Source organism: Tursiops truncatus, chromosome 6 (assembly GCF_011762595.2).
Source record: "Tursiops truncatus isolate mTurTru1 chromosome 6, mTurTru1.mat.Y, whole genome shotgun sequence".
In the NCBI taxonomy this organism is placed as follows: domain Eukaryota; kingdom Metazoa; phylum Chordata; class Mammalia; order Artiodactyla; family Delphinidae; genus Tursiops; species Tursiops truncatus.
The window spans coordinates 15,972,235-15,991,112 of record NC_047039.1 but is presented as its reverse complement, the minus strand read 5'-3'; the positions used below and the strand labels follow the sequence as shown (position 1 = coordinate 15,991,112).

At 56.2% G+C, this 18,878-nt stretch overlaps 1 protein-coding gene across 12 annotated transcripts in view; it reads right to left on the bottom strand.

Moving 5' to 3' along the window:
* BIN3 (bridging integrator 3) overlaps positions 1–18,878 on the bottom strand; it is a 44,361-nt gene that overhangs the window by 1,938 nt on the left and 23,545 nt on the right. For 3 of the 12 annotated variants that reach the window (XR_012332406.1, XM_073805849.1, XM_073805852.1), the window contains exons 3-9: positions 11,984–12,024; positions 11,562–11,623; positions 8,877–9,013; positions 7,957–7,997; positions 1,850–1,991; positions 1,487–1,621; positions 123–227 (exon numbers count right to left, since the gene is read on the bottom strand). Coding sequence is in view for 11 of the 12 variants with exons in the window: in XM_073805849.1 (XP_073661950.1) it covers positions 123–227; positions 1,487–1,621; positions 1,850–1,991; positions 7,957–7,997; positions 8,877–9,013; positions 11,562–11,623; positions 11,984–12,024 (663 nt within the window). In the remaining variant the exon portion in view is untranslated. Of the gene's footprint in view, positions 1–122; positions 228–1,104; positions 1,200–1,486; positions 1,622–1,849; positions 1,992–7,956; positions 7,998–8,876; positions 9,014–11,561; positions 11,624–11,983; positions 12,025–12,928; positions 12,993–15,092; positions 16,735–18,878 lie in introns of all 12 variants that reach the window. The other 9 variants (XM_073805855.1, XM_073805856.1, XM_073805853.1 and 6 more) reach the window with 6 other exon arrangements.

Below are 18,878 nucleotides of genomic sequence, written 5' to 3'. Positions count from 1 at the left end.
GCTCACTTCTCCAGTGACTAATGGCAGCAGCAGCCGCTGGAGGGGGAGGCTGGCGCTGACGAGGCAGTAAACAACCCTCCGCCACCCTGCTGCCTGGTTACAGGGTATCCCTGGCTCCCAACCTGGGCAGCCTGGAGCTGTCTCCGGTGAGCGACAGGGTGGAGGGGGCAGGGCAGGTGACTGCGGGTCCGGGAGCAGTGGCACAGGACAGGGAAGTCACAGGTCTCCTGAAACACACCGTCCCCGGCCCAGGCCAAGCTGCTGAAAGGAAGCCCGCACCTCCAGGGGCTGTGCTCTCGGGGCAAGCATGGGAACCTTCCACGTCCCTATGCACGTAGCTCTCTGCCTCATTTTCCCTGAGCCCCTAAGGACACGGTCACTAACAAGTCCCGGATCCAACATTAATCCTGCTCAGGGGTCCTGATCCCAAGTGTCCGGATCCCATGATTCCCATGGGGTTTGGTGTTCTCTGAAGACACAGGCTGGGAGGCAGGAACCAGGCTTTTCCTGGGTATCTGTGATTGTGGACTGTGTAAGAACGAGAGTGCCCACTGGAGGGCGCCAGACACGCAGGCCCAGCGGCGAGGCGGGCTGGAGGCAGACGGGGACATGTTGAGCCTTCAGCTTTGTTACCTGGTGGGGAAGGTGGCCGAGTGCTGAGCACCTGCAGTCACCTGGCGGGCGGGAGGCGGGGGGTGTTTCCCACGTGGAGAAGACCTCTTGGTTTTGGCACCTCAACCTTTTCTCTTTTACAGATGGGGAGAACACTCCCTGCCAAGGGCTTGAAGGACGTGGGGGAGGGGGAAGGAGGGCAGGAGCCACACGTTGTCTTTACACCCCTGAGTAGCAGGAGGCATGGGGTCTCGGGCCCGGTGCTACCATGGTGCATGTCCACCCGCGCCCAACGCGAGCGGGCCTGCCTTTCCGCTGGAAGATGCACCACGGCCTGGTGCCCAGGTGGGGGCCCTGCGCATGGCTCTCGCCGGGGTTTAGGGACCCCTCCAAGGGTTGCTAAAAGTCAAGACACCCCCTAGTCTTCCACCAAAAGAGAAGGACTAACTAGGGAGGGGAGGGGGTGCAGGGTCCTCGGAAAAAGGCCTTCACCTGTGGCCCCTGTCCCTGACCTGGGCCCGCCAGGCAAGCGACCTGCCCATCAGGGTGAGGCGCTGGAGGTGCGGCCTGGTTTCCTCTTGCTGCTCCTGGAGAGAGAGAACTTCAGCGAAGAACTCTTGGACGACAAGGGACCTCATGTGAAAGTTGGGATTAACCAAAGAGCAACGGAGAGACCGAAACGGGAATTCCAGCCAACAACCGGGGGCGCCCTGCATTCCTCCCTCGGGGGCAGGGCTGGGGGCAGAGAGTGACTGAGCCCCGCTTCTGGTGTGGGGAGCAGGGCGGGGCTGGCATGAGATGGGTCTCCAAAGCCCGCGACTGCCTCCCGAGGGAAGAAGTGTTGGGCCATCATGCGGGGTGGCAGCGGCCTCACCTGTGCTCGGATCAGGGACTCAAAGCTGGGCTGGAAGTAGTCCAGTCGGCTGTTGTAGAACCGCGGCATCTCATCCAGGAGCTGCTTGTTCTTGGCCTCAAAGTCATCCCGCACGGGCCGAAGCTCTTCTCGGGCCTGAGGAGCAAGACTCTGGGTGGCACAGCTCTTGCTGGCTCATCCAGCTTCCTGAGTGGGGCACGGGGGGTGGTGGAGGTGCTGTGTGTGTGTGTATGGTGGTGGTAGGGGGAGTCAGGACATCCGGTGTCTTGGTCCCTGGGTGAAGGAGGAACTTGGCCTCCTGTCCCTGGGTGAAGGAGGAACCACGTGGCCCCCTGTCCAGCCCCAGCCCCTTCTCCCCGGTACCTGGTGGAGTTTGGCCAGCACCGGCCCTGTCTTCTCCTTCTCCTCGTACTTCTCCACCTTGGCCTGCAACCTCCTGTAGTCCTGCAAGGCCTGCTCCCGCCGTTTCACGGCCATGTTGAGGCTCGGGAAGACACTGCCAAACCTGCCGGCCACAGTGGGTTGGAGACGGGCTGTTCTTGGAGCTGCAGGCTGGCAGCTCACCACTCATTCAAAAATATGTATCGAGCGCCTACCAAGCGCCAGACTCTGTTCTAGGTCTTGGGGATCTTGCTGTGAACGAGATAGATGGGGCCCTGGCCTTGGTGGGGCACAGGCTGAGAATGTCGCCTTGGGGTAAGGCCAGGGCAAGGAAGACAGGGTAAGGGCCACTCCACCGACCTGGGTAAGACTCAGAAGGTCATGAATGCATGATGCCACTGATGCTGCCACTGCCCTTTAGCCCCCACCCCGCGTTTCAGAGACCTATGCTGCAGCATGGAGGGGCTGACCTGGTACAGCTCCTCCGTGCTGTTGACCTGGTACAAAAAGATTCAGGTTCTATTAATTAGCATCAGGCATCTCAGAAGAAACAAAAGACAGATGAGCTAGCAGAGCCAGGAGAGCTCTCTGGACAATCACGGAGGAACAGGGGTGGACAGAGCTCAGGAAGCCATTTGAGCAGATGGAGACAGCACCCCTTGGGAGTGGGCCCAGACCCAGGGGTGCTCCAGGAGCTAGGCCAAGGGCAGCTGCTCTGAGGGCGCTATCAGAAAAGCTGGGAGATCAAGCTTCTGTCCAACATCTTCCATGAGAAAAGTGAAAAAACTGAGACCAGGGAGATGACATGACTTGTCCAAGGTCACAATTAGGTAGTGACAGTCCAGCAGATAACTCAAGTGTCCCAGCTCTCCCTCTGGCACCTCCCTACCACCTCATGCTGCCAACAGCAGGTGACAGACCTGCAACCGAAATCTACTCCCATATTACTCAGCCATTAACAACAAGTGAAGTGATGCCATTTGCAGCAAGATGGATGGACCTAGAGATTATGACACTAAGTGAAGTAAGCCAGACATAGAAAGACAAGTATCATATGATATCGCTTATATGTAGAATCTAAAATATGACACAAATGAACTTATTTACAAAACAGAAACAGACTCACAGACATAGAAAACAAACTTGCGGTCACCAAAGGGGAAAGGCGGGGGAGGGATAAATGATAAATTAGGAGTTTGGGATTAACAGATACACACTGCTATATATAAAACAGATGAACAACAAGGTCCTACTATATAGCACAGGGAACTATATTCAATATCTTATAATCATCTATAACAGAAAAGAATCTGAAAAATATATATACACACATACACATGTACATATACATGTATACACACCTGTATATATACATATATATACATGTATATCTATAACTATATATAAAAAACGGAATCACTTTGCTGTACACCCAAAACTAAGACAACCTTGTAAATCGACTCTACTCCTATTAAATGATGACAAGCTACTCCCAGCCTTTTCTACCAACTCTGCCGGAAAAACAGGAATCCTCATGCTCTACTGTTGAAACAGCCAAACTGTCAAACCAAATGTTTGAGGAAAACGACTGCAGGAGCTCTTCCTGCCCCACCAGGACTACAAGAACCACAGGGCAGTGCCAGGGTGGCTGTTCAGAAAGAGCAGCAGCAGAGGCTCTGGCATCTTTGGCACCATGGGCGTAATCTTTGTAACTAGGATCTTCTTTGACTGGGAAGGGCAACACAGTCTTGGGGTGGACCCAGGGCAGGACCGCATCCCAGGCAGGAATGCTGCATTCTCCTTGACTAATGAGTGTGGGAGGAGGCCAGGCCAGCCTGCAAGCAGGTTTTCTGGAACTGGACAGAAGATGGGGCAGCTTCCTTGAACACAAAGCCTGAGGGGCTGGAGCGTCTATCTCGCAGCTGGGAGCCCGAGTGGCCAGTGGAGCCCCGGCCTCAAGCCGAGGTGACGGTGCAGTGGTTATTCGGGGGGGGGTTGCGAAGCACACAGAGGGAGACCCAGGACCAGAAGCAGAGTCGGTTCTTCCCAGAGCAACTCAGAGAAGATGAAAGATGGGGCAGGAAAAAGCCTCAACAAATCAAGAGTCCACGTGACATAAGAGTAATGAATACCTCTGCCAGAAAACAGAGGATAGACACTTGACTGACGCATAATGCCCCAAACAAAGCTATAGGCCCAGGCAGCAGAGTTTGATGAAACAGATAGAAAGGCCACTAAAGCGGATTCTTCTCACTCTCTGGGTGTCCGTAATGGGCTCACCACGTAGCTGGAGATGCTAACGTGGGCCAGACCACCCACGCTTCTCCGAATCCTCTCCGAATCCTCAGTCGCAGGCCCCTCTACACTGCAATCAACCCCTGAATGACTGCTCTGCCGGGCAGAAGACGCAGGCCTACTTGGTGCTCTGCAAACTGGACCAGCCACGCCCAGGACACAAGGGGGTAGGGCTGAACACGCCTGGGACGGCTGAGACCCTCTGGGGGAGCTGGACTCACTTCACTGCTTTTGCCTCAGGCAGTGCTACGACGGGGTCTCGGATGCCAGGTGAGCCCCTCTCCCTCGCCGGCGGAGAGGCATGTGGCTCAGGGGAGCAGGTGCACCTGGGCCTGGGAAGCCGCCACGCCACCTCCCCCTGCACCCCACGTCCTCGGGGAGGAGGGCGGCACGAGTAAGGAAGGAATGTGCAGCATGGGCGTCATCCGCGGGTGGTCAAGCAGCTCTCGATACTCTGACCCCGGCAGCACTTGGGCCAGTGCTCACAACCCTCTTCCCCCCATAAAGTCCACTGGGCTTTATCTCCAGGGCCAGGGTCGGATACAACAAGGCTGACTACAACATGCTGGGACTGGGCTGGCCTACAGAGGGTGTAGAAATCCAGCCCCAGGGCAGGTCCTGAGCCAGGGGGAGAAGGCGTGGATCCAGGGCTGACTGATTTCCAGGCAACCTCAGGGGATGGGTGTGTCCACAGGACACTACCTTCAGCCTTCCGGAAGCAAGGCCACGTATCCTCTGGGGGGAGGAAGCGGCTGCTCTGGGAGGCCCGAGGGAAACTTTGGTCAGCATGCTGACTTCCACCTCCCACGGCAGACGGCACCCTTAGCTGAACCCAGAGGCCGCGGAGGGCTCAGCTTGATGTCCGCCGCTGCCGAGGGACGTGACTCCTTGGGCCCTGGGCCTCGGACCGCCCGGGTAGGTGTCACGCCCTTCTCACAGTAAAGCAGGGAAGCTAAGGTCAGGCAGGGGAGATCAGACACTGTAATCGGAGGTAGCTGACAAAAGGGGGGGTGGGGACCGAACTCTGTAATCCCTGGCTCAGGTCACTGCCCCACTGAGGCCACACCGCCTCGTTTTCCGCTTAGAAGTAACAGGAAGAACTCTGTCAGCTCCACGTGCCGGGGGGTATAAACACCAGGGTGCTGTTCGGGGAAAGGGGCTCCTGGCAGCAGACACCCCTCCTCGTGTGGGGTGTTTTAGTGCTGCCCCTACCTTCTCGTCAGGGCAGGGAAGCTGCAGGGAGGCAAGGACAAGCATAGGCTGGTCCCCAGAGCCCGGGCCCCTTCCAGACATGCCCCTGGGACCTGACAGGGTACCTGCTGACTTGACCTGACAAGGATGGGGTGATCCAGCTCTCCCTGGGGCACCAAGCCTGCACTTTTATGGGGCTGCCACGAAGGAGCAAGGCTGCAGGCCCAGAGCCTCTCTGCTCAGTGCCTGGCGTCCCCCTGATAATTAGTGGTGAGGGGCACATGGGAGTCCCTGGGCTAGGACCCCAGGAGGGACTCTGCCCTCCACATACAGCGCCACTCCAGCCCACGATACCTCCCTCTCCGCTCAGGGGAGTGCCCGGCTCTGCCATTTTGAGAGTTCAGCTCCGTTCCTGCTTCCGCAGAAGGGGAAGAGACTTGGAGGCACAGGCCTGTCCTGTCCAGGGCTCTCCCCACTCCACTGCACTGCCCCGCCTCGGCAGTTATCATTCTGGTCCGTTTCTCGGGGGATGCCGCATGGCTTCTGCGCTACATCCTAAGCTCCTAAAGTTTGAATTGCAGAGAAGGGAGGACAGGGCTGGGCCTACCCCAGGCGCTCCTGAAGCTCTGCCCATTTCTTGCCTGTCCTAAGGTGGGGCAGCAAATGGTCCTCAGGGTAAGCGTGGGGTGAAGAGGCATCAAGAGGCGGAGGGAAAGGGGGAGGGAGGGAGGCTGGCTGGGAGGTGGGGCATGCCTGCCATTCCTCAATCTGTGCCCACACAGCCGGGATCTTCCACCCACCAGGAAAGGGAAATTGAAAGCATCCCCATCCCACCCTGTGAACACGGCCCAGAGACTGGGGGATTAGAGGCCGAGCCCCCTGGGGGGAGGCCGGGGGCGGCGGGGTGGCCATGTGGCGATGTTCCTCATCAGAGGACAGGAAAGCTGCAGCTTCCTGTTTCCGGGGCTGGGGTCCCTGGGAGCTTCTCTCCTGGCAAGAGGCGGCAACAGGCAGTGCCGGGTTTATGTGGTTGGGGGAGATCGCATGTCGGCCACGGGATACAAAGAAGCCAGCCGGGCAGGCAGGCAGGCAGGCCTGGGGGGCTTGGGCAGAGGTCAGCGGATCTGCTGCGGAGATGGTGGCCACCCCCTCGGCCACTCACCCACCTTCCTGGCAGGTGGTGCGCGGCTGGAGTGGTGGGAAGCAGCCGCGATTTCTCTCCATTTGGCTCCAGAAGCCAGGCATCAGATTTCAGGCCCGCCTCGGTGGTGGTGAAATCAAGGCGGAAGTCAGTCCCCAGTTCTCTGGGCCGGTGTCCCCTGCCTAGCTCTGCCAGCCATAGGTGTGCATGGCAGCCTCCGTGGCAGCCCCTGGGACCCCCGTGGGCACGGTCAGCTCGGCCAGGGGTCCTTCCCACCCAGTTCTGAACCCTCAGGCCTGGAGACGGGGTCACAGAGCTACAAGCAGCGGAGCTCTTTCCGACGCTCCCTCCTGAGCTACTGGCCTGCCCAGCACCCTGCTCCTCACATGACACTGCGACCTGGGGCCGAGCAGGGGCTGGGGACAGGGGCCCGGGGCAGGAGCGGGGAGGAATCCCTGTGGGCCACGTTCTGCCTGCCCTCCACGGCTAAGCCTCCAGACAGCCCAGCTTAGAAAGAGCTTTGCCTAACCCCACCCCTTGGACCTGAACAGGGAACAAGAGCTCAACAACCTGAACGCCAGGGGTCACAGGATCAAAACCTGCTCTCTCCATCGCCCTCCAGGCCCTGATCCAGGCCTCATGGTAATTAGCACAGCCTCATTACCCAGGCCCTGGTGAGGCAACTGCCAGGGACCACCACAGAAGAGGTAATAAAGTGCAGCTGCTGGGCTGGAGCGGGAGCCTCTCTAGGCCGGAGCCGAGCTGGGAGAGGCCAGGGAGGAAGATGAAGTGATTCGGGAGCTTCAAGGCAACGTTCCTGCCTGTCTCCCGCCCAGCGCCACCCCCCTAGGGGACCCGGGGAATAGGCCTGTCTGATCACTGACCAGAGCCTGCTGGACAGAAGATGAGTCTCACAGAAGAATTTCTGACCCTGGCAGGTCATGAATCGGGGGACCTTCCCAGGCGGGACCCCGCTGCAGCGCCCTTTCCCGTGTGCGGCCACCCCCCACCCCCCCCCCCACCGCTTCAAAAGCCACGTGTGGCAGGCAGCTGCTTCCCCCAACCCGGCTGAGCGAGATGAAAGGCCTCACTCATCTCCGTGGAGGCCCGGCCAAGATCTCTGCTAGCTTAACTCCACAAGCTCTGGTCCCACTGGTTCTCGGTCAGGAACAAAGGGACAATGGCAGAATGACCACAGGAGTGCCGGCCGGCCACTGTGGAGGATCAGACAGGCCCTGCCACCACTGAGCGTGCCTGGCCAGGCAGGTGCTCTGGAGCTACTGGGAGTGTCAACCCCAGGGCCACAGATCAGGGAGCTGGTGTCCCCTGGAGGTTCCTGTCCACCCCGTGTGAGTCTGGGGACAGGCTGCCAGAAACGATATTCGGTCCCCAAGTGGCTGGTTGACCTGCCTGTCCAGTAACTGCCCTCAGGCCTGTGGTCCCCCCGATGACCTTTACTCACTTTTTTAAGGGTTCAATCACAGTCTTTTGTATCTGGTTCACCTGTCAAAAGAAAAACCCGATGGCGTCAAAATTGGGGGGAAGCCAGGGCTTCCCTGGTGGCGCAGGGGTTAAGAATCTGCCCGCCAATGCAGGGGACACGGGTTTGAGCCCTGGCCCGGGAAGATCCCACATGCCACGGAGCAACTAAGCCCATGCACCACAACTACTGAGCCTGTGCTCTAGAGCTTGCAAGCCACAACTACTGAGCTCGCATGCCACAACGACTGAGGCCCACGTGCATAGAGCCCGTGCTCCACAACAAGAGAAGCCACTGCAATGAGAAGCCCGCGCACCGCAACGAAGAGTGGCCCCCCGCTCTCCACAACTAGAGAAAGCCCACACACAGCAACGAAGACCCGACGCAGCCAAAATTAAAAAAAAACAAAACAAAAACTGGGGGGAAGCCAGACTCTTCCCAAAAGGGGGAGCCTCCAAGTTCCTGAGAAGAGAAAGGGAGCAGGACAGGGGTATCCCGAGAGCCCCAGGCAGGGAGACACCCCTAACTGCCGCTGGAGTGAGGCAGAGATGACAACCGGGGAGCCTGAAGGGTGACAAGGCGCACCGGCCTTGTCCCGGGTCAGTTCTCATTCTGTGAAGCCGATGATGGCCTTGCTCAGTGAGGCTGGGTGGGCAAGTCTGAGGGGCTACAGGCGTGGGTGGGCAGAGCCGGCCTGAGTCTCCCTCGTGGCCCCATGTGAGTGATGTGAGCTAGTGGGAGCTACGGGAAGCAGCCGGTGTGGGGGCAGGGTGGCCAGGGGAGAGCTCACAGGGCTGGGACACTCAGGTGTCCAGAGAGGAGACCAAGCCCCGATAAGGACTCCATGCAGCACTCCACCCAGAAAGAAGCCTCGAGGAGGGGGAGACCAAGACCCCAGTCACCTTTTCCTGGTTGAAGGCATCCATACGCTTCATGGCCGTGTCCAGGGCTGTCACCATGTTCAGAAAGTCCTGGTCTTGCTCGCAGAGGGGATTGGAGAGCAAGTCCAAGGATATCTTCACAGCGGACTTGGACATGGCTGTAAGAAGTCAAAGCTCAGTGAACCAATGACAGGGCATGCTTCAAGGTCTTGTCCTCAGGACTCCCTGTCGTCCTTGGGGCCAGAGGCCTGCATCCGGACGACCTCCATCCGTGGCCACTGGCCATAAACTACACAGTACCCCAGAGGCACAAGACACCAGTCCTTATGGTGTAATGTGCATTCCTGATACTGCTCTGGGTAATTCTTTTGAGCAGATTTACCTGTTGCAATGACTTACTTTCCAAACTCTGGATTATAACAGAATCATTTGGGCGGGAAGCTGTAAGAAATACATATTTCTAGCTCCAAAGATTTATTTCAGTAAGCCTGGAATCCAGGAATATACATTAAAAAAAAAAAAAAATCTCCAGGCGGTTTGGATGCGAAGCTTGGTTTGGGGCTCCCTCACAGAAAGAGTAGCATGGTATCTACACCAGAGAGGCAAACCTACTGTACAGCTAGAGATAAGATTTTAGGCTTTCAATAACTCAACTTTGCCATAGACACCCAAAGAATGGGTGTGTTCCAATAAAACTTTATTGACAAAACTAGGCCGGATTTGGTATGGCGAGGCAACCTGTTGGCAGCTTTGGAGTTCTTGGTCCCGTGAGAGTTTTCAGGCCTCCATTACCAGCAAACGAAATCCTAGAGGGGCAGGAAAGGCTGGAGAAGGGCCTTGCTTGCCCCACAGTGTCTGTACCAGTTTCAGGGGCTCACGGGAAAACGTGTTTTTGATCTATTTATTATTTTATGTCATTAAATTTAAGATGCTATTAACTGTAACACACACCATTATTGCATAAACCGTGAAGAAAAAAAAATGCTGCCAATGAAACCAGAGCACACTACTAAGTGTTATATACCTTGATTTCTCTTGAATCTGGGGGTGTGCTGCAGTCCCCTAGCAAAAGGGCAAAATAGGAGAGAAGACTAGAAATGTAAACTTCCCAGAGATGTTGAAGCAACGGAGGCAAAAACCCTCTTAAAAAAAAGTAAAGTGACTTTGTAGGCCTAGGAGCAAACTCACGTGTCATTTGACTGGATTATGAAACGGTCACAGACTGCGTAATTAAAAGATAGAAAACAAGGACAAAACTGGAAATGTTTTTGAAAAATTTCTTCCCCTAATTTTTTTTTAATAGTTAAGGGAAAACCCCCCAAAAGTCAGGGGTTGGGAGGGAAGACTTTCTTCCCAATTTTCCTTTTCTTTCCTAACGCCTCCACATCTTCACGCCGATGTCTCTTTGCTAGAACCATCTGAAGTCAATGAACGCTGAGAGTCTGCGGGGCGGCCCTTCGTCTGGGAGCCCCGCCCCGAGGCATCACCGGCCTGTGTAGGGTGCCGTGGCCTCCACTCTCCTCTGCAGCAGCTCACATCCCTTGTTCTACCTCTACAGGGACAGGGGAGGGGCATGGTCAGCCCAGCACAAACCGGGAGGCTGGCGGGCTTCGTACCTTAGGGAGCCCAGGCGTCCTGGACCGCACGTGGGTCTCTAGAGCCCTGACACAACCTGGGAGTGCAGGGGTCGACAAGGACCTGGCAGGGTCTGGTCACGCCTACTTGGTCTTAGTTTGGACCCACAGCTTTGGATGTGAGATCCTGTCCAGGCAGCAGCTCAGGAGTTTCCAAGACCAGGAAAGGTGGAATTTGATTCCCCCCGACCGTATGGAGCAGTGGTTCTCAAAGCGGGGTCCCTAAGCCTCACCCAGACCTGATGAATCAGAGTCTTGGGGTGGGCCGGGCGACCCACACTGCAGCAGGCCCTCACTGACTCTGACTCTGATGCCCCAGCCAACAGTGTGCGAGGCTCTCTGGCCTGGACTGGGGGATGCAGGCTTTGGGGTGGGTGAGGGCGCCACTGTTTCAGGAGGGCTTCCGCTGCCCAGACTCCACGTCTGACTCGGGCCAGAAGCAGCCAGAAATCCTAGGTGCCAGGGGTCACCCATTTGTCCTGATTTCTTTGTTAAAAACCTACACTCTCTACAGCCAGACTCCAGTTCATAGATCCCTGACGTTCTGTCCTTTCCGTTCACGCTCTGAGAGTGCAGCTGTGTGGAAAAGCAGGAAGGAAGAGAAGCACAGGCCACAGCATTTCCCTACTAGAAAGACAGCGGGAGCCACAACGGAAGATGGAACCCAGGCAACTCAGAGCTAACTACAAAACAGGTAACGGACAGACTGAAAATCAGACCCGTGGCTTGCTACACACACAGTCTGGAGACGCCGGGGTCAGAAGCAGGGGTGGTCATGGCCAGACCCCCCCACCACGCCCCCATCCTCTGGAGGAGCACTGGCCGGAGGCTCTGGGGCACAGACCACGGGAGCTGCCCTCCACCCGCCAGTGGTGGCTGCTGCCGCCCCACGGAAAGCAGGGAGTGGTGATCTGCTAAGTGAAGGGTGACCGCAAGCCACTTCTCAGGGACATCTGCGGGGCACCTACTAAGGGCACTTCCTTCTAAGCCAGCCCCAAAGGGACTGAGCGAGGAGGGTGTCCACCTCTGCCCCTCCCCCATCCAGGCCGGGCACGGGGGACGGGCCGCCTACCCAGGTCGGCGTCCGTGCTCTTCTTCATGTCCTTCTGCAGCCGCTTGGTCTGCTCCTCCAGCCTGCAAGGCAGGGACACGGGCCTGGGGACCTGGCATCACCCACCTGCTTCTGCCCCAGTTCTGCCCGTCCCCCTGAGCCGAGCCCCACGCGACACTCAGGTCGCCTGCCAGGAGGAGGAAGGGCCTGCTCTGCGCGGATGTCCCCACTGACTGAAGGGCCACCGCGAGCTTGGCGCGAGGCACCCAAAGGCTGAGTTAACGACTGTCACAGAGCCACCACCCCGCGGGAGAATTTCTGGCAGGTGTGAACTGAGCTGCCCTCAGCTCCCAGGGTGACGGACGAGGCAGCCCGGGCAGAGGGCTCTTTTCCTTCTCGGAGCAGCCCCCTCCCTGCCCTCCCTTCTGGGGGTTGACACTCACTGCTGGAGTTTTCCATACTCCCTTTCAAAGTCTCTTTCCACCTGTAAGGGAAGCGACAACTCAATCACTGGAGGAATGACAGCAGGCTGGAGAAAATCTGTCACCTACGAAACTCCCTCCACGCCCTCCCCGCACCCCCTTCTGCAGAAAACACTACCATCCAGTCCACACAAGCACCAGCACACCGTTCATGACAGAAGCCCTGTGTTCCCAAATTAGTTAAGTGTTTGACTTAGGTCAAAGGACGCCCCTCCCAGACGGGCCAGCCAGGCAGGTACCAGCGGATCCCGGCTGGCTCTGTTCTTCCACCTCAGGGAGCGAGGCTGGGCTGTGCTCCCTCCCCTCCCCTGCGGGGTCTGGGTAAGGGGCTCAGAGCGTGATAGAAACTCATCATCGGGGAAGAGGCAGGGCACGGAGGAAAGCGGGCGGGTTGGAGTCCGGTCCCGTCCCTGCCGCTCAGCAGCTCTGGGGCTGGAACGGCTCCCCTCCCCTCCCGGTCCTGGTTTCCTCACAGGTCCAGAACCTGCTGCGTTCAGGGTGGATCAAGAAAGACCAGGTATCCCCGCTCTGTGTGCTGGATGCAGCCATCACAGATATGATTACCGACTCGGGCAAGGCTCTCTAAATTCTGGACGAGTCATCAGATTTCCCTGATGTTTAGACCGAGTGGGTATGCGCCCTGACCCCAGTTCTTCAGCCTACAGGGCAGGTGAAGCCAGGAGAGTCACTTGCACTTCTAGAGCCTGAATCTCCCCATCTGTAACGTGGGGCCCGGGCAACGGTCGCAGGAGAGTGGTCTGCGGAGTCCTGATGTCTGAGGGCCGATAGGAGGACGGAGCCCCCGCCTCTGCTTTGTCTTCTTCCAAGGAGGCCGAACAGCTCCCTGCATGCCTTGTTGAGGCACCACACGCTCCCATGACCGGCTTCTCCTCCTCCATCACTCACCTGGCAGGCAGGTGCGCTGACGGCCCTCACCGCACTGTGGTCACCGGGACAGAGGGGGAGTCACCTGAGCAAGGTCACACCACTAGTAAGCGGCAGGCCTGGGGTCTGAACACGGGCCAGGAGGCCTGGCTCCCAGGCCTGCGTCCTTTACCGTCATTCTACCTAAGGGGGAAAAGCTCTGGCTGATGAACTAAAGCCATGACCTATGAGAGCACCTTCCTGGCGGCTGCCCCGAGACTCCTGCCAGGGAGAGCCGTAAATCCTGGCTATCACAGGCTGGAGGTGAAGGAGTGTGAATTTGCAGTGATCATCAAAGCCCCGCTGTGCCTCACCAGGAGTCTTCTAAAACCCCGTTGGCCTCATGCTCCATGTTTGGATTAAGGTAAATTTGACAGTCGTAGACTGGCAGAACATTATTCAGCCCAATTATTTCACGAGATAAATGAGAATGCCACCCAGAGGGGGGAAGTGATTTACATCAGGACACAGAGCTAGTGTGTGGCAAAGCAGGGCTAGAATTCAGACTCCTAATCCAGGCCTTTTTTTTTTTTTTAAACTGCATTCATTAATCCCACAAACATTTATCGAGCACCAATTAAGTGTAGTGCATTCTGCCAGGTGCCAGGGATACACTGGTGAATAAAACAGACATGGGGGCTTCCCTGGTGGTGCAGTGGTTGAGAGTCCACCTGCCAATGCAGGGGACACGGTTTGAGCCCTGGTCCGGGAAGATCCCAAGTGCCTCGAAGCAACTAAGTCCGCGAGCCACAACTACTGAGCCCGCGTGCCACAACTACTGAAGCCCGCGCACTTAGAGCCCGTGCTCCACAACAAGAGAAGCCACCACAATGAGGAGCGCATGCACCACAACGAAGAGTAGCCCCCGCTCGCCGCAACTAGAGAAAGCCTGCGCGCAGCAATGAAGACCCAACACAGCCAAAAATAAATAATAAAAAAAACCCAAAACAGACACGGGCCCTGGTCGGGAGATCAAAAGAACACACACACACGTGACAGGGGACTGTGGGGAGCCCCATGGAGGGCAAGGAAGGGCCCAGTGAGGCCTGACGCAGAGGCCCTACTTAGCGTCCGACCTCAGGGCTTGACAACGGGGCTCTCTTGCATGGAGACGGCTCGCCTTCCTCATTTGAACTGTAAAACTCAGAAGCAGAAACACATGGTCTTCCCCTTACATTATGATCCTAACATCTGGGACCTTCTACAAAGTTGTGAAGTAAAACTCATCACTGGGAATTCCCTGTCAGTCCAGTGGTTAGGACTCTGCATTCTAACAGACGAGGGCCCAGGTTCAATCCCTGGTCCCAGAACTAAGATCCCAAAGCCATGTGGTGCAGCGAAATCAATCAATCAATCACTGGTGCCCTAGCCTTCTGCCCTACAGTCTTTTCCTCTCTTTTCAACAGACCCACTTCTTCTCCATCTGGGAACCCAACATTTTCATCATCACCTTTTGTATGACCCACCAAAAGATTCTCTCACGAAAAAATTCACAATTCACTCCCGCTAAAGTGCACGTGCCTGATAAAAGTTTAAAGTGCTACCTAAGTCGGGGGATTTGTAGCTGGACAGGAATCAGAGTCTTAGCTGAAGGTCTGAACAGCTGCTGGTGTGACCGTGGATGGGAGATTTGTTCTGGAGCAAATGGACCTCGCCCTGCCCTTTGGAGTCCGCACTGAAGTTAGTCTAGTCCTTTTTTCAACAGCGCCCGGGGGCAGGCGGTGGAGGGGAGCAAGCAGACAGAAGATATGAACTCTGATACTAGATGAGGAGCTTTAGAAACATTTCCAACATTTTGAGCCTCGGTTTCTTTTCTAATAAAATGAGATAGCTTCACTTGGTCTCAGCCCATGGGAATTTCAGGTGGCTGACAAGGCAGTGGGCTGACAGCATCAGCCTTGCTGGCTTGTTTGGAGGATTAACGAGCAGTATGTGTAGAGCACAGAGCACAGCGCCCGGCTTACACACGGGGTCTCCCTGCTCCCCTCCCCTGGGGTGGTGAGAGGACTGGGGGTCTGAGGAAGCAGACTGGTCTGTGACCCTCTGGCACAGAGCACTCAGTCAGCTGGCAGGTGGGGTAAAGCCTGGGCCCTGTGCCTGGGGCCACAGAGGGGCCTCCCTCCACTGGACACGTCTCCTTTCTTACTTTGTAGGATGTGACAGCTGAGCTGAGTCTTTACGTCGCACAAGTATTTTTTCTGCCGAAAAGATGAAGTTGAAATTAAGGATGCCCTGGCCAGGGTCCAGCTCTCCTGAAGACCAAGAGCAGAGGGCAGGTACCCTGGGGGTGGGTGGGCGAGAAGGGAGGCGAGGGCCAGGCTCCCCTCGCTCTCTTGCGCAATCCCCAGCGTGCTGTGTGGGATGTCAGGGAACACCTGGTCTCCCGGGCTGCCACTGCTGGGACTTGCACAGAGAAGGACCGCAGGTTTCCAACTGGCTGACGAGAAACTCAGGGTCTCACGCTGGAAGCGGAGAAGTGTGTCGGGGTGGGAGCTTGAGTCTTCTGCTCTCCCAGCTCAAGGCCATCTGACAGCCTAAGAGAAGGTCAAGAACGCTTCACCTCTTTTGTCGGTAGCCAGCTGGCGTTGCTTCCACAGCTCACTGCTCCTGAGGTCTCTCTCCTCCCCAGGGGAAAGATCTGAGAGGCACAGCACCGGGATTCTAGGCCCTCAGACAACGGCTGAGGGGATCAAGGGACACACTGGAGTCTCATTCCAAGGTATATCCGTGCAGAGGGAAGGAGCCAAATACAAAAGATCTGAACATCTCTGGATGCTTGATGCCTTTGCCAAAAAGGCAACTGGACCCCAGTCAACAATGCAAGTGTAAACACATGTGCACGACTGTCGGCAGGTCAGGGTGCGCTGGGCCAGGCTGGCGAGGTCGGTGCAGGGAGCGTCAAGCACCGAGACCGCCCCAGCAACCCCTGCATTCTCGGAGGCTCAGGGCTGCAGGAGGGGCCGTGCTGCTCACAGCTTGTCCCCAGGGCCTAGGTCAGGCTGCCACACGGCAGGAGCTCGATGGTTGTTAAGTGAATAGTGGGCTGAGTTCCCACCCACTCACACTCATGGTGAAGGGAAGAGGGAGGCCAGCAGGCAGGGCCAGGCTCTAATCCCGGGGCTAAGCGGAGCCAGATTGGATCTGAGGCAGAGCGAGCCTTGTGCCTTCTGAGAAACTCCTCTTCCAGGGTGGCTCAGGGTAGAGAGCAGCCTGCCTTTGGTTTGTTACAAAGGGTCCCTCCACTTTGCACGTGAAAACCCTTCTCAGGTGAAGGCGCAACCTGCAGGGACTCCCATCTGCCTTGACCTTCCAGAGCGCCTGCCTAGCTAGGAATCTAGGTGTGTGCGAGACCCAGGGAAACCCTTGCTTCAATGTGCGAAGTCTTCCATCATGCCGGTTGCAGAGGGAGGTGCAGCTTCTCTTTGCCGTACCAAGATGCTCCAGCTCCTTCATGAGCTGGGGCAGCGGGAGGGGACTAAGCAGAAGGTTAGGACTGGAAAGTGGGGGAGTGTTTGTCCTTCCATTTCAGCCCCAGTGGTCAGCCCCTGCAGAGAACACGCCCTTCCAGCCAAAGCCTTGACAATACTGGAATCTGTGTTAATAACCTGGGCACAGCAGAATGGGGAGGGCAAACGCACAATGCTTTCTTTGTGTCTGATGGTTGGGTGCCTTGAGCCAAAAATCTCCTGAAACTCCCTGAAGATAACATGAGCTTTTCTTCCCATGACAGGGGTGCCACGACTTCCAATAACCCAGACAGCCACATCTGCTCCACTCCCCGAGAGTGCCTGGACAGGAAAAATAGAGTGCGTCACCCATGTTCGGGGGCAGCTGCCAGAGATGCTGAGACAACTGCACAGCCTCGGCCTGTTTGGGGGCCAGGAGGGGGCTTGTGCGGGGGAGGGTAGGGAGACTCCGAAGAGGTAGGGTCTTGCTACATAGACTTCAGTGCCTCTGGGGAGTTGAGGAAGCAAAGGACTCTATTCCTCGTGAGAGATCAAAGGCCCAGCCTACCATTTCATTGTACTGGGGAATCCAGCTGCTGGGGACAGGCTGGGTCCTTGGTGGTTTATTAAGAGTCAAATCAGCTATCGTCTCATAATGCAGTTAATATTTACTGAGGGCTCACCACGTGCCAGGCACTGTGCTAAGTGCTTCATGTGCATTACCTCATGTAAGATGCATAATACTTACATCAATGACATAGGAGCTAGTATCATCCTCACTTCACAAAGGAGAAAATGAGGGCTCAGGGAGGGTAAGGAACTTGCTAAAGGTCACGGACAACACGTGGCAGGGCCAGGATGGGAATCCAGGCAGGGAACCTTCCAAATCCAGTTTCATAACCATTCCTTGATGCCCAGTCTGTCTGGAGGAGCTGATGCCAGGTGTTAGAGGGCTACAATTCCATCCCAAACACGACGGATGCCAGGAAAGGAAGAGGGAGGCCACGGGCCCATCCACAGGCACTGAGATTGTCCATCTGCCCTTCCTCCGGGGAGTCCTGGCCACCCCTTAGAGTAAAAGACCTAGAGACCTTTCCAACAACAAATTCTGGCAAGGAAGCGAGAAACTGCATGCTACCCTATACTTTTCCGTGGAGAACAAAGGCTATTTCCATCAAGGTTGGGGTGTTAGGAGAAATTTTTGTTTGTTTGTTTGTTTTTTGGTAGTGAGTGCTGGGAATAAAAGACCCTTCTCGAAACCACTTCCCTTTCAGATCTGCCCTGGATTAAACTCTGGAGACTCAAAGCCACACCTTCCCACTTCCTGTTGCTGGCTGGAGCACGCCCAGATTCTCCGCGCTTCAGCTGAGAGCCTCCACAGCTGGTCATCCTCTGCATGGGAGGTATACTCTGAGTCTGTCCTTGGCCTGCCTTTGCTTGAAAAAAAGGGAGGGCCCTTTGTCCATGGACCCATTTCCTTTTAAGTGACCTAACTTTGGATTTCCCAAAGATGGAGCCAGTGCTCAGATGCGTGCTGCACTTCCCCTCCCGCCAAACCCAGTTCAGAATCCGGAGCTAAGGAGGGCCAAGGTTATAAGACAAGAACTGTCTTATAAGCGGCTGGGATGACAGTCCAGGGCCTCCAGCAGGCTGACAGTGCTAACCTTACAGATATAGTCTCTCATGTTAAACCCTCAAGAGCCTCACCCACATTGGTGGGTGAGGGGTTGGAGAGACCATTCTTTTTTTTCAAATTAATTAATTAATTTTTGGCTGCGTTGGGTCTTTGTTGCTGCACATGAGCTTTCTCTAGTTGTGGCAGGTGGGGGCTACTCTTCGTTGCAGTGCATGGGCTTCTCATTGCAGTGGCCTCTTGTTGCGGAGCACGGGTTCTAGGCGCGCAGGCTCAGTAGTTGTGGCACTCGGGCTCTAGAGCACAGGCTCAGTAGTTGTGGCACCTGGGCTTAGTTGCTCCATGGCATGTGGGATCTTCCCGGACCAGGGCTCGAACCCGTGTCCCCTGCATTGGCAGGCGGATTCTTAACCCCTGTGCCACCAGTGAAGTCCTGTGGAGAGGCCATTCTTGACTAGAATTCCAAAACCTCAGGAGATCTTCACAGCCCGAGTGAGCTCACGTGAAGCTATGGAAAGTGTACGAAACGGAGCCTCAAACTTGAGTTCTAATTCCAGCTCCATCAGAATTAGGTTTATGAAACGTAATTCTTAGAAAGTCACAAAAACTCCACGGGGCTTGGTTTTCTCATCAGGAAAACTCAGAAGGTTGGACTGGATGATCTCTAAGGGCTTCCAGTGCTTTTTTTTTTGGCCACACTGCGTAGTTTGCAGGACCTTAGTTCCCCAACAAGGGATCGAACCTGGGCCCCCTGCGGTGGAAAGAGTGGAGTCCTAACAATTGGGCTGCTAGGGAAGTCCCACAGTTCTAACCTTCTGAGAATCTAGATTCTCCTCCTCTTCCATTGTGGCAA